At 44.5% G+C, this 13,225-nt stretch overlaps 1 protein-coding gene across 1 annotated transcript in view; it reads left to right on the top strand.

The window, feature by feature from the left end:
- The first annotated feature begins 4,139 nt into the window (after positions 1 to 4,139).
- The window catches only part of ATH9 (ABC2 homolog 9), a 91,290-nt gene continuing 82,204 nt past the window's right edge, over positions 4,140 to 13,225 (top strand). Inside the window, exon 1 of the mRNA XM_087398510.1 lies at positions 4,140 to 4,451. Coding sequence (XP_087254636.1) covers positions 4,154 to 4,451 — 298 coding nt within the window. The 5' untranslated portion in view covers positions 4,140 to 4,153. The remainder of the gene's footprint in view (positions 4,452 to 13,225) is intronic.

Below are 13,225 nucleotides of genomic sequence, written 5' to 3'. Positions count from 1 at the left end.
TTGACCACCTCCATGGAAAAAACTTTTCGATGATGGCAAGCCGCCAGTAAAAAAGAGACCTGAGGCGGATATGCAGACCCCAATCCCCAAGCTGTGCCCATCAACAACACAAATCCAGGAGTTCAACTAGCTTGGAGGATTCCCTTTTTGAAGCATCCAAAGTACTCACAAATGTATTGCAATGCTAGTAGGGACCACCGCTCCCATCCTCCATATGCCACTGTGTTGAAGATGGAAATGGAGCCTTTTTCGAAAGATGCAAGCGAGCGACCCGAATGTCCTTTATAGTTTTCCTTGCTTAGGTGGCTACCACATGTGCTTTGACCTATCATATGCAAAACTTCATCAATACATATGCTGAAGTCTCGGATCTTGCAATCTTCGCCTCCATGTGCTTTTTTCGACTATCGTTGATTATTTTGCTCCGAGATATTCTCAAAAGAGCTCTCATGGTCAAAGAGCGACATCTGAATATACGGCACAAGCTAATCTTTGATCCAAACGAGGGGCCTTCTTATCAACAGATGATACGCATGAGCCTCCAAGTCCGAAATCTCCATGCTCATCACATCAAGACATTTGAGGACATGCACGATACTTTTGGGGAGTCACATTTCCCATTTTTTGGGATCTCGCAACAACTGTTCGACCGCCACTCCGTTATCCAAGCCACCCAATCTTCAGCATTTCTCATGCACTCTTGATCCAAGGATGGATCAATAGTAGGAAGGGGGGCATGTTAACGACCTTGGTTAACATTGTCACATTTTGTGCCTTCCCACATATTCTTGTAGATATGTGCAATGCATTTATGGATTTTGTGGAGTTGCCTCAAAGTTGTAGGGCCGCCCAAGAGAATTGTAAAATACTAGGAACAATAGAGTAGAAAGGATAGGAAGAGAATGAGAGCATAGGGTTGGCCCTCCCTTCAAAAGGTGACATGTATAAAAGGCCAAAAGTTTAACTTTAGTCTTTAGTTGTTAGATGCAAGTTTTGAGGAATAGAAGCTCTCTCTTTTTCCAAGAGCTGTGTCTTGTGTTCTTCTTGCTTCTTGCCTTTTGTGAATGCCACTCATCCCCCTTTCCCTTCTCTTGCTTCTTGCTTCCCATCCCCTCTCCCTCTTCCTCCCCCTTCTCCCCTTCCTTTTCCCTTCTTCTCATTTGGATTCACACTTGCAACAACTTCGAGAGCCATTTTTGAGTGACACCTACGGACCATTCATGCTTGCATAGCCCGAGCATAGCTCCCACAAGGACCATTCATGCTTGCATAGCCCGGGCATAGCTCCCACAAGGAGTGGCTTGGAGGAGGAGACTCCCTCGGCACACTTCCAAGATCCCCACGACACGTGAGTCACCGTTGAGACTAGATAATCTTATCCACCCAAGGCTCTAATTTTACATCTGCAATGCTCCATCTTGTCTATCCTACTTTCATAGTTGAATAATCTTTTACCAGCCCTAATCGTCATCAGACATCTCTCATACAGATGGTCTAACAAATGGTCTCTCCTTACCATCTAGGATCTTACCTACTATGTCATTGTTGCTGGGGTTGCTGTACTACATGATCTTAGCCTCGTTCCCAAAAAATTAAAACTAAATGTAGCTCAGATTTCAACTAGGAAAAGTGAGGTCTTTGCAGTGAGACTTTTCTTGGGCCCTTGCACATTAATCAAATCGATTCACAAGTTTATGCAGCACTGATTACATAAGTGAGACTATTCTTGGGTCCTTGCACATTAATCAAATCAATTCACAAGTTTATGCAGCACTGAGTACATAAAAACATACCGCTGCACTTATAAGTTGATATCGAGCTGTGATTTTCCAATTCATTAGTGAATGCTTTCTTTTCAAGGGTAGCCCATGTTTCGAGTGGCTTCCCAAAGCCAATTACAAGAGAAGGCCAAAAATAATTTGGAGCTAGATACTTGCATAGTAGAATATAGATTTGATTGTAAGGTGGTCCGTTGAGATGTGTGATCATTTAGCTGTTCATGTTCTTTTCTTGCTATGCACACGATAACACTTTCAAGTGGTGTTGACATATTCTGATAAGTTTCTTGCAAGTAAAGATGGCTCTTCAGCATAAGCAAGTAACCTTGTTTGGGTTACTCCTCAACGAAGTTGCATTTGGCATACGTACCAACCAAAGTGCTGCCAAGAAATTTATCTGTTTCCAATCCCTTCTCTGCAATCTGAGAATGTGTTGCTCGGCCCTTGTCTATTCATTCTATGCTACCACAAGCTTTCAAGGTAGAAAGAAATTTGATAGTGTATCGTGCAACACCCTCCGATTGCATATGTTCTAAATATTTGACTACAATCTGTCCACCCAACTTCTTTACTGGCCCCTAGCGATTCGTCTTGCACTAACTCTACAGCATGTACCCCTGTCCTGAACCGCCAGCCTCACCGACCGGCTCTGCCCTATCATTAGCCAACCGCTCCTTGCCTTCCGTGTAGCAAAATCTACGAGCAACCTTGAGCACAAGGCATAGAAGGCTAGGAATATAAGACATCCTCCTCGGCACTTTTGTAATCAGCGGAGGAGGGAGCTTCTTGTGGACACACCAGCATCATCGAAAAAGGAATTGCGGGAGGACCAAAAATCCTTTTGAAATGAGAGGAATTGATCATCAGAGAGGGAGCTCCTGAATTGATCCTCCCGAGATGAAACAAAAAACATGATACATGAGAGAGAGGTAGCTGATAGTAATAGACATGGGTTTCAAAGCTTTTGACAAATGCGGTCGCCATAGCCAAAGAAGTGGCAGCAAGATCTTTGAAGGGAGGCATAAATCCTGATGCAACAAAGGCAAGAGCATGAGGCAATTGGAAGAATAATAGTGGACATTGAAACGAATAGCATCGCAAAGGATTATACCGTAGAGAGCATCAGCGATACCCAATTGGCAACTGTAGATGCCAACGGTAAAAAAGATGGTTGCAATTTAAATCAAGATTTTCGAAACCCAGAACTGAACTCTCTTACAAACTTCCAGTCACGACATTCAACGTTCATATTGATGTGAAACCGTAACATCCTTACCTGAAAGAGTGCTTCTATGAGGTGGGCTTTCCTCACAATCGATCTATGAATTTTTTTGATATGGAAATGTCCCAATCTTGAGCATGCAAAGCTAATTTAGGCAAATCCGTATGGGCATAGCTCTCGTGTGCGAGTGGCCATAACCGAGGCCGCCGAGAGCTTTTAAATGTGGAAGTCCAATAGTTTTTCCGTCGTGCTCTTTGTTGCTATGCATGTGATTATGTAAAGAAACAACTTTTGACAAAGCTCCATCTATTCATATTTGCCTCACTCTTAAACCATCGTGGATACTTCTAAACTTAAATGACCACAGGTTCTAGGAGACTTCAACCATCACCCAACTTGCCGCACAATCTTTGCTTTCTATTGACACCACAAAAATGACAAAGGTGTTGTAGCTTGAAAAACCACATTCATCAGTAGATGGAGCGAAGAAAGCTTTCCAATTTGAACAAAGTCAAGGAGACCAAGCGGTACGACAACAACGATAGTGTATTGCTTTTCCTATCAATAGCCCTTTGAATGCAATTCTAATGTTATGAGTTTTACACTTGGCTCACAATTGATTGAGATAGCTTGTGTAAAGGAAAAAAAATCCTACTGGGAGGTTTTTTTCAACTTTTTTTTTTTGTTTTTTTTGTGTTGTACCATATGGGGTGACCAAGACTAAGATAACAGCTTGTTCCCACGCTTTACTAGCTTAGCAAAAATGTCGATTTTTGCCATGCTCTACCTATTCCCATGCTTGGCCTTGCGAATGTCGATGCCGAATGCAAGAAAATCTTAGCCCCATTGGAGACAGCTGGAACGGGTTTCTACCTTGGCATTGCGAGGCAAATCTCCTGATTTGGAGAGCTTTCTTGCATTGATCAATTCATAGCCTTAATCAATTGCATGCACGATGCAAGAATGGGGCCTATCGATGGCAGTGATCTCCAGCAAGCAATTGTGGGGAGGATTGCTAGGTTGAGCGGGGAGGCTGGCAAATTTGAGGGCATTGGAGCATTCTCCAAAGGGGAACGTGTTCTAAAGCCCTCTGGGTTTGAAGTGAGGAGGAGGCGTTATAAAATGTGGGGAGGGTGAGAGATGAGCAAGCGAAATGAGGAAGGCAGGGGCTTTCAAGGTTGCGCATGGGCTACTGGCCCCTCGCCCTCCCACTCCCAATTCCTCTTCTGTTGCTGCTGCCTTGTCGTCTCTCTCGTCCCCTCCCCACACCTCCACCCCCCCCCCATGGCTCCCCACACTCAAGTTTGCCGGTGCCATTGGCTTTGGCCTTGGCCTCGCCTCCCTCGGCTTCTTCTCCCTTCCCCCAGAGCCCCGTCAACGTCTCCACTTGCTCTGGGCCGTGCCCCTTCGCCTTGGTCGCGACCTTGCTACTGCCGCCATCATCGTCGCCGGTATACCTTCTTGCACCTTGTCTTCTTCCCCCTTGTCCAGGCCGCACTAGAGAAGACCAAAAAGAAGACTCTCGTTGCGTTCTCTGAGAATTGCGTCTCCCAATCTCAGCGCTGCTCGCTGCTTTACCGCATTGATGCATTTCAGTCCGGGATGCTCTGGTGTTTCGTGTAGGAAATTGACAACGCATTCCATTGTCTTCTTATCGTATCTGAATCGCGGACCTGTACTACTTTCGATACTCTACAGGCGCGCTGTCTCGTAATTTTTTTCAGAAAGGTGTGCGACAATTTATAGCATGGTCTAGATGCGAAGGTCTTGCTACATGCAGTCTTTTAGATGTGCTTGTAAAATTTCAAAATTCCTTGCGAGTGCTTTCACCGGCAGTTGTACTGGGTACAACAGTTTTTTGATTTGTTGCGGCCATCTAGCTACATTGTGGTTATTGTAAAGATTTCAAGGGACCAATCCGTCCTGACGTTTTTGGAGACAAAATTGCTTCATATGTGCTTCCATGATGACCTTTCAAAGAGACATGCTTTGTTTAATGGGGAGTAGGAAAGAGTGGCTGATTGATAAAAGTGAAATATGTGAAGAATACTTGCCCCGTGACTTATCTTGGGCTCTGGAAAGGAAGAAAGGTAGGTTGAAGCAGAAATTCCAGCAATCATAAAGTTGGACAGCATGAGGATGGCTAGAAAGAGGGCGAATTTGCAAAGAGAGCAATAGGGAAAGGGTACAAATTTGCAGAGAGAGCAATTGTGACTCCTTAGAACTGAGCCCTAGACCTTGGGTGAAAGCAGAAAGCTAATAAAAGCTGAGAAAGCACTAAAAGCAGGATGAAAAAGCTGTGAAAGTTGAAAAAACGATTCCTAAAAGTTTATTTTCTAATTATAGTATTTGATTTGTTATTCTATGTTAGAATAGTTTTTAGAAGTTAGATGGAATCCAATTCAGTTTGCATGGCCTTCATCCAACAATCATTCGGAAAGTCATTTTGATGACATAATAGTTCTTCATTGCATTCTGTAGCAACCAAAGCACAAGCAACAAAACTAGCATGCTCTCGTTGGAAATAGAGGATAGAATCACTAACACCTCACTCCCGATCTAGCTCATACAACACTCAGAGAGACGGAGAAAGAGATAGCAAACTCAGATATATTCTTCCACAATCGTAGGCAGACAAAAGCTATAGGTGAGCATGTACAAACAGCCAAAGAATGTTGTCAAGTGCTGAGCCACTTCTCTCCCTCTGCGCACTTGCTTGTGTGCAAGGCTATAAGTGCAGGTGATGGAGAATAAGGGAGGAATGGAAGCCCTTTTATAGGAGGGCATGGAGCCCTGAAAGTTGACCTACCAGGCTAGTCTGCTGTAGTCGATTGGACCGACTTGGTCAGGGCCCTTATTGGGGTTGAACCTGGGCCGACCAGACTTGGCTGGTTTGGCCTATAAGTAGGCTCCCTTTGGAGGCCTTTTGCTACTGCTGCTGGCTGGTCCTTGTACTGCTCCAAGTGCCCCTGTTCCATTTGGCGCAGTCCTCTTACTGGCGCAGTCCTCCATGCAGCCAGGTAGCCTCTTTCCCCCTATAGTCACCTGCCCCCTTGTCCCCTCAAAATGGGGGTTCACAGGTGGGGCAATGACTTTTCTAACACCCTCTCTCAATGACACAATTGTGGGCCAATTGCCATGCGTCGAATGAGGTGTTCCATTTGCTCCTTGGGAAGCGCCTTCGTGAAGACATCTGAAATGTCGTCGTTGGTCGGGCAATATATCAACTCTATGACTTCTTTGTCGATGAGTTCTCGAACAAAGTGGTAGTGGACCTCGATGTGATTCGTCCGTGCGTGAAACACGAGGTTGTTAGCAATCGCTATGCAACTTTGGTTGTCACACATAACCACAGTCGCATCTTCTTGGGCCACATTCATGTCCTCCAAGATCCACCTGAGTCATAATGCTTCACATGCCGCTGTATAGGCAGCCTTGTACTCCGTCTCTGTAGATGAAAGGGCGACAGCAGGTTGTTTCTTACTCAGCCATGATGCAGCTCCTGATGAGAGTAAGAAATAATATGCAGAGGTCGATCTCCAGTTATCAATGTCACCTGCCCAATCACTATCACAGAAACCTCCCAACTCAATGCCTTTGGTATAAGTGATGCCGTAGGTGTAGGTACCCTTCAAGTACCTTAGCACCCTCATATTTGCATCCCAATGAGTCTTCTTGGGTGTGGCGGAGAACTGACAAAGCAATCCAACTGCGGAGGAAATATTTGGTCGGGTATTGGTGAGGTAAAGCAAACTCCCCACCAAGCGTCGTTATAGCAATGAATCAAGCAGCTAGATTTAGATTTAGATGCTTGTTGGGGAGAGACTAAAATGAAAACATTTAGACTTCACAAGTAGTTGTAGCTTGATTGAAGAGGTTTTGGACTATGGCCTTCTCCTTTAGTGCTAGCCTTTGTCATGGCTGAGTCTGCCCTTCACCTCTGGAGTGCCGACAGAAACTCAGTACGAAGACTTTGTATAAATGGATGCTCAAGTATGTGTGGGTGTGTGGATTTGTATGTATGAGAGCATATTTTTATACTATGGTCTACACCCATTGTTAGGCGCTGATGACATCAGTGGGGATGTCATAGTAGCTAGTCCCTGCTATGCATGATGGAGTTTATGGTTTTCAACCTTGTGAGTGACTATCATGAGATTGAAACTGCACTATTTTGTGTTTTTAAAGGATGAGTTTGGGAATGTTCCTGGATTCATCTAGGTATATGAATCAACCGGCTGAGATGGATCACGCACACTCAGCTTCATATCAGTTTCCATGGGAGTCACTGTTGCTTTGCAATTTTCCATCTCAAAGCGTTTGAGCAGTTTCCTGCAATATTTCTCCTGTGAAATAAAGATACTCCTCTTTCCTTGCTTCACCTCAATCTCAAGAAAGTGGTGAAGTATGCCTAAGTCAATCATCTTGAACTCCTCCATAAGAAGTCTATTTACTTCAGCAATCTTCTTCGTATGATCCCCAGTAATGATGAGGTCATCCACATATAGAATCAATACCAGCCGCAAATCCCCCTCTGTGTTGAGATAAAGGTTTGCCTCTGATGGACTCCGTTGAAGCCCGATCTTTGAAAGAAAACATCTATCCGCTGATACCAAGCTATGGGGGCTTGTTTTAGCCCGTATAAGGCCGCCTTCAGTTTGCAGACTTTCGATTGTAGAATCGATAGGCAAAGAGAGAGTGCAGGTTGCAAAGAGTCGATAGAGTCTGTCGTACGTACCTGCGTCGTACTACCCGCCCCGCAGGTATCTTTGCCGTACAGACCGTACGGCTCCTGCACCAGATTCCGTACATTGTCGCCAACCTTCGTCTGTACAACCCGCATGTGTGGCGCCGTACCTACCGCACTTGTCCGTACATTTCGTACAACCTGCAGTAGAGACTTCGTCCGTACAGTACGGACATACGTACTTTCTGCGTGTAGCCCATCTGTACATGCACTCTTGAAGTTGGTCGTTTGGCAGGTACACTTTGTAGGAAGCCATTGATTGGCAGAGCAATTCTTTGGACAGATTTGAGCACATTCTGTGAATTGGGCATTTTGCTAGCTTTGGGGCTTTTGTCCATTTTTTGGCACACATTGCAAGCAAATTACAAAGATTGGCCAAGAAATTTGGGGTTTTGCAGGAGATTAGCTATTTGGGTGAAATTTGGCTCAATTTCAACTCGAAATTTGGGGCTTTTGTTCAGAAATTGCAGATTTGGGGCTTTTAGTAAATTTGCCCCTTTCTGGTTGCAATTTCAAGCCACAAATTGGGGCTTTTGTGTTGGGAGAGCAATTTGACAGATTTCAGTTCACACTGCCTTTCTGCGAGTGTTTTGAAGCACTCTTGGCAGGTTTTGGGAGAGATTGGATGCTTTGGCAGATTTTTGACAGAGACATTATAGAGATTTGAGTTGCATTTTTAGCCAGTGTTTGGCTGGATGGTACCAACTACTCCCTCTGGAGTTTTATGGTATGCAATATTCTGATTTCTCGTAATTTGTGGGACTATGTAAGTGGGGATGAGTTCTGGCCAGCAAATGTGGCACCTAATACCCCTCCCCAACAAGGAGGAGGCAGAGGTCGTGCACAGGGGACAGCTGCAACACAAGTTATTGGTGCAGCTATACCTACCACTCCAGAGCGGAAGAGATGGGATTCACGTGATGCTTTAGCTTTGTCGTGTATTTCTCTTTTAGTGAAAAGACTCATCATTCCGCATATCCGGTTGTGTAAGACCTCAAAGGCAGCATGGGATATTTTGGAGAGCATGTATGCAGCTCGGAATGATGCCAGGGTGTCTTTTTTGAAAAGAGAATTGTCTCATACACATATGGAAGAGGGTGACTCCATGTCAGTGCACCTCACAAAGCTACAGGATTTACGAGAGCAGTTGCTGAATATTGATGAGATCATTCCTGATTCAGAGATGATTACCACTACTATGAATTCTCTTCCTGAGTCTTATCTCAGCTTTCATACCTCGCTGAATTTGTCTTTGAGGGGGGTGCAAATCTTCTCACTTTTCACGAGTTGATAGGACTTCTGCTGCAGGAAGAGCAGACCAGGAAAAACATGGCTTCACAAGCAGGTGAACATGCCATGCTCTCAAAATTCAAGCCTAAAGTAAGGGATAGGCAAAGACTTCAACAAATCAGCCTTCCAGTGGTTCAGGACAGCCTTCTCAAAAGGCTAAGGGTGATGCAGGTAAGCTTAAGAAGAAGGGAATATGTCATTATTGCAAAAAGCCAGGTCACTACATTGGAGAATGCAAGAAAAGGCTTGCAAAAGAAAAGAAAAACAGCTCCGGTATGGCTGGCTGAGATTCAGCTCCTCATGCATCTGACAACGAGCAAGCTACAGCCAACTTTGTGGAGCACGACTATGCCTTCTTGTCTTGCATTTCTCAGTTGGCTGCTCGGGATAGTACAGCCACTTGTAATGATGACACTTATGCTTTTCTGACATGCAGTTATGATTCTTCCAAGGATGCATCAGCTTTCAGTGTCAATGAGACACATAATACATGGTATTTTGACAGCGTTGCCTCAAAGCATATCACTTCCAGGAAGTGTTTCTTCACATCTCTGCATCCACCACCTGTTGGTAAAAAGGTCACATGTGCCAACAACTCCTCCTATTCAGTTCGTGGTACAGGAGAAGTTGAACTTACAGCCATTGATGGCTCAACATTCAGAATTTCTGATGTCTTGTATGTGCCTGGTATCACAAAAAATCTACTTTCAGTGTCCTCTCTTAACAGAGCTGGATTTCAGGTCATTTTTGAAGATGACAAGTGTGCAGTCCATGATAGAGAGCATGACTATGCCTTGAGATTATCTGGCACTCTGTTGCGTGGTCTTTTTCAGCTTGACATATATGAGAAAAGACGAGCACATGCTCTTGCAGTTTCCACTCCTACTGCGGCTATGCAGAATGCGGAGTTATGGCACACGAGATATGGACACATGCATTATGGCAGCTTGATGACGCTTCAAAAACATGCCATGGTTGATGCATTGCCTCCTCTTGAAACACCTCCTCCACATGCTTGTGAAGGGTGCATTTTTGGTAAAATGCACAGATCTCCTTTTAAGAAGGATGGATCAGTTATAGCTGTTCGAAAATTACAGCTTATACATAGTGATGTCTGTGGTCCCATGAGGACTCCATCATTGGGTGGTCATCTTTACTTTGTCACTTTTATAGATGACTACTCCAACTACACTTGGGTTTATGGGCTGAAACGCAAATCAGAAGTGTTTATGGTCTTCAAACACTTTGCAGGCATGGTTTAGAATGAATCCAGACTCAAGATACAGACATTACGCACAGATAGAGGAGGGGAGTACCTGTCTGCAGATTTTGATGCTTTTTTGAAAGACAAGGGCATTGTACATCAGCTTACAGTGAGGCTAACTCCTCAGCAAAATGGGAAAGCTGAGAGAAAAAATTGTACTCTTATGGAGATGGATAGATGTATGCTGAAAAGCAAAAAATTGCCTCACAAATTTTGGCTTGAAGGTCTCATGTGTGCCAATTATGTTTTGAATCGGGCACCCACAAAAGCTTTGAAGACCAAGACTCCCTATGAAGTTTGGCAAGGGAGAAAGCCCTCTGTGGATCATTTCCGTGTCTTTGGATGCCTTGCTTATGCTCATGTGCCTGTTGAGTTTCGGCATAAGTTGTCTGATAAGGCAATCAAATGCATTTTTGTTGGGTACAGTGCAAAGAGCAAGGGCTACCGTCTCTACAATCCTGTCACACGCAAGATCATTGTCAGTAGAGATGTAATATTTTCATAGAATTCAGCTCACACTCAAGCTGAATTTGATATGCCTTCTTCTTCCGGATGCTTCGATTCAACCACAGGATGTCATACCACCTCCACAAGCCGTGGAAGAGGTTGTTCAACAAGAAATTGTAGATATACATGCAGCAAAAGCTGTCCCAAATTGGTTGTTACAGACTCTCAGGGAGAGTAAAATTGATGCTCAAAACATGCAGGATTGTAAGCCCATAGCTACTCCCATGGAGCCGGGGCTGAAGCTTACAATGCATGAAGCAGGTGAATCATTTGATGTCACACTCTACAGTCACGCTGTTGGATGCCTCATTTATCTCTGCAATACACGACCTGACATTCAGTTTGCAGTTTCTCAGGTGAGCAGATATATGCACAGCCCAAAGACTATGCATTGGCAGGCTGTAAAACGCATCTTCCGTTATTTGCAAGGTACCAAGTCTTTTGGCTTGATGTTTCCCAGGGGGGGTGACTTGCTGATGCATGCCTACAATGACTCGTGTCGGAACATCCTGCCCAGTCACTATCCGTGTAAGCATGCATGGTAAGTGAACCCTGATCACCATAGAAGAGGGCCAAATCTTGAGTGCCTCTGAGATATCTGAAGACTCTCTTCACTGCTTGCCAATGCTGTGAATTGGGCATGTGCATGAATCTGCGGAGCTGAGATACTGCATACTGCAAGTAAGGTCTGGTGTGACATAAATAAATAAGGCATCCAACAGCCTGCTGATAAAGAGTGATATCACATGGTGGGCTCCCATCACGAGCTGAGAATTTGATGCCAGGGTCCACTGGAGTAGAGATTGGCTTGCAATCCTCAAACTGAAAACGATCAAGGTGTGAATTGGGCATGTGCATGAATCTGCGGAGCTGAGATACTGCATACTGCAAGTAAGGTTTGGTGTGACATAAATAAATAAGGCATCCAACAGCCTGCTGATAAAGAGTGATATCACATGGTGGGCTCCCATCACGAGCTGAGAATTTGAAGCCAGGGTCCACTGGAGTAGAGATTGGCTTGCAATCCTCAAACTGAAAACGATCAAGGAGCTGTTCAATATACTTGGACTGAGACATCATGATACCCCCCTCAACATGAGCAAATTGAATGCCCAAATAATAATGGAGCCGTCCCATGTCTGACATGTCAAAAATCTGCTGCAAATCAGCCTTGAAAGCTGCAATTTGCTGAGTATCTAGGCCCGTGATGAGCATATCATCCACATATAAAATCAGCACTAAAAAATCAGATCCACTCCCACGGACATAAAGAGTGGGTTCTGTGGGACTATTCTGAAAACCAAGGGATAGTAAGTGTGCATGAATTTTGGCATACCATGCGCTGGGTGCCTGCTTCAAACCATAAAGGGCTTTTCTAAGCCGGCATACCTTATTTTTAGAATGAACAACCTCAAAGCCAGGAGGTTGTGTGACATAGACTTCTTCCTGCAGATCCCCATGAAGAAAAGCAGTCTTGATGTCAAGTTGGTGCCCAATGACGATGGGCTGCAATGGCAATGACACATCTAATGGTAGTAATCTTGGATGTGGGAGCAAATGTCTCCTCAAAGTCAATGCCTTGTTGTTGGGCATACCCTTTTGCAACAAGACGGGCTTTGTATCGATCTATGCTGCCATCAGATTTCCTTTTTAATTTGTAGACCCACCGAGTTCCAATGGCATGCTTGCCGGGAGGGAGATCTACTAATTCCCATGTGTCATTTTTGGCAATAGATTGTAACTCAGCTTTCATTGCATCCATCCACTCTTTGCTGTCAAAAGCATGCTTATGGCACAAAGGCTCTTCATTGCAAGCTGTAGCAAGGAGTGCAAACTCAAGAAAGTGACCATGCTGTTTGTTCCCTGGTCTTGTCCGGGCAGTAAAAGGCTGATCTTGTTTGCTGTCCCTCAATGTATCAAGAAGCCATCTGGGAACTTGTCTTTGCTGTCTATTGACAGCTCTTTCTTCAATGACTGCATCATGAGAAGTGGGATCTTTTTGTGCCGGAAGAGAAACCTGTAAATCAGCATGAGGTTGTGGCTGATTATTGCTTAGTGGAGGGCCTGCAGGAGGCTCATGTTGCTGGTCAAAATCCTCTTCTGATGATGGCAGAGGTAACCAAGATTCAAAGGCATCAAACATGTCAACATCTGGCTTTGCTTTGCAGTCCACAAGAGGAGAAGCTGAATGTTCAGCAAAGATCACATCTCTACTGACAATAATCTTCCCAGTATTTGGTTGATATAACCAATACCCTCTGCTCTCCTGGCTGTAACCAATAAATATGCATTTGATTGCCTTGTCATCAAGCTTATGTCTCAGCTGAGATGGTACATGAACATATGCAAGAGACCCAAAAACTCTCATGTGTGAAAGTGAAGGCCTCTTGCCGTTCCATGCTTCATAAGGTGTAATA

Source organism: Dipteris shenzhenensis, chromosome 27 (assembly GCF_047967505.1).
Source record: "Dipteris shenzhenensis isolate YYH24624 ecotype China chromosome 27, Dip_SZ_1.0, whole genome shotgun sequence".
Lineage (NCBI taxonomy): Eukaryota > Viridiplantae > Streptophyta > Polypodiopsida > Gleicheniales > Dipteridaceae > Dipteris > Dipteris shenzhenensis.
The sequence above is the reverse complement of the archived record's forward strand: the minus strand, read 5'-3'. Positions and strand labels throughout refer to the sequence as shown.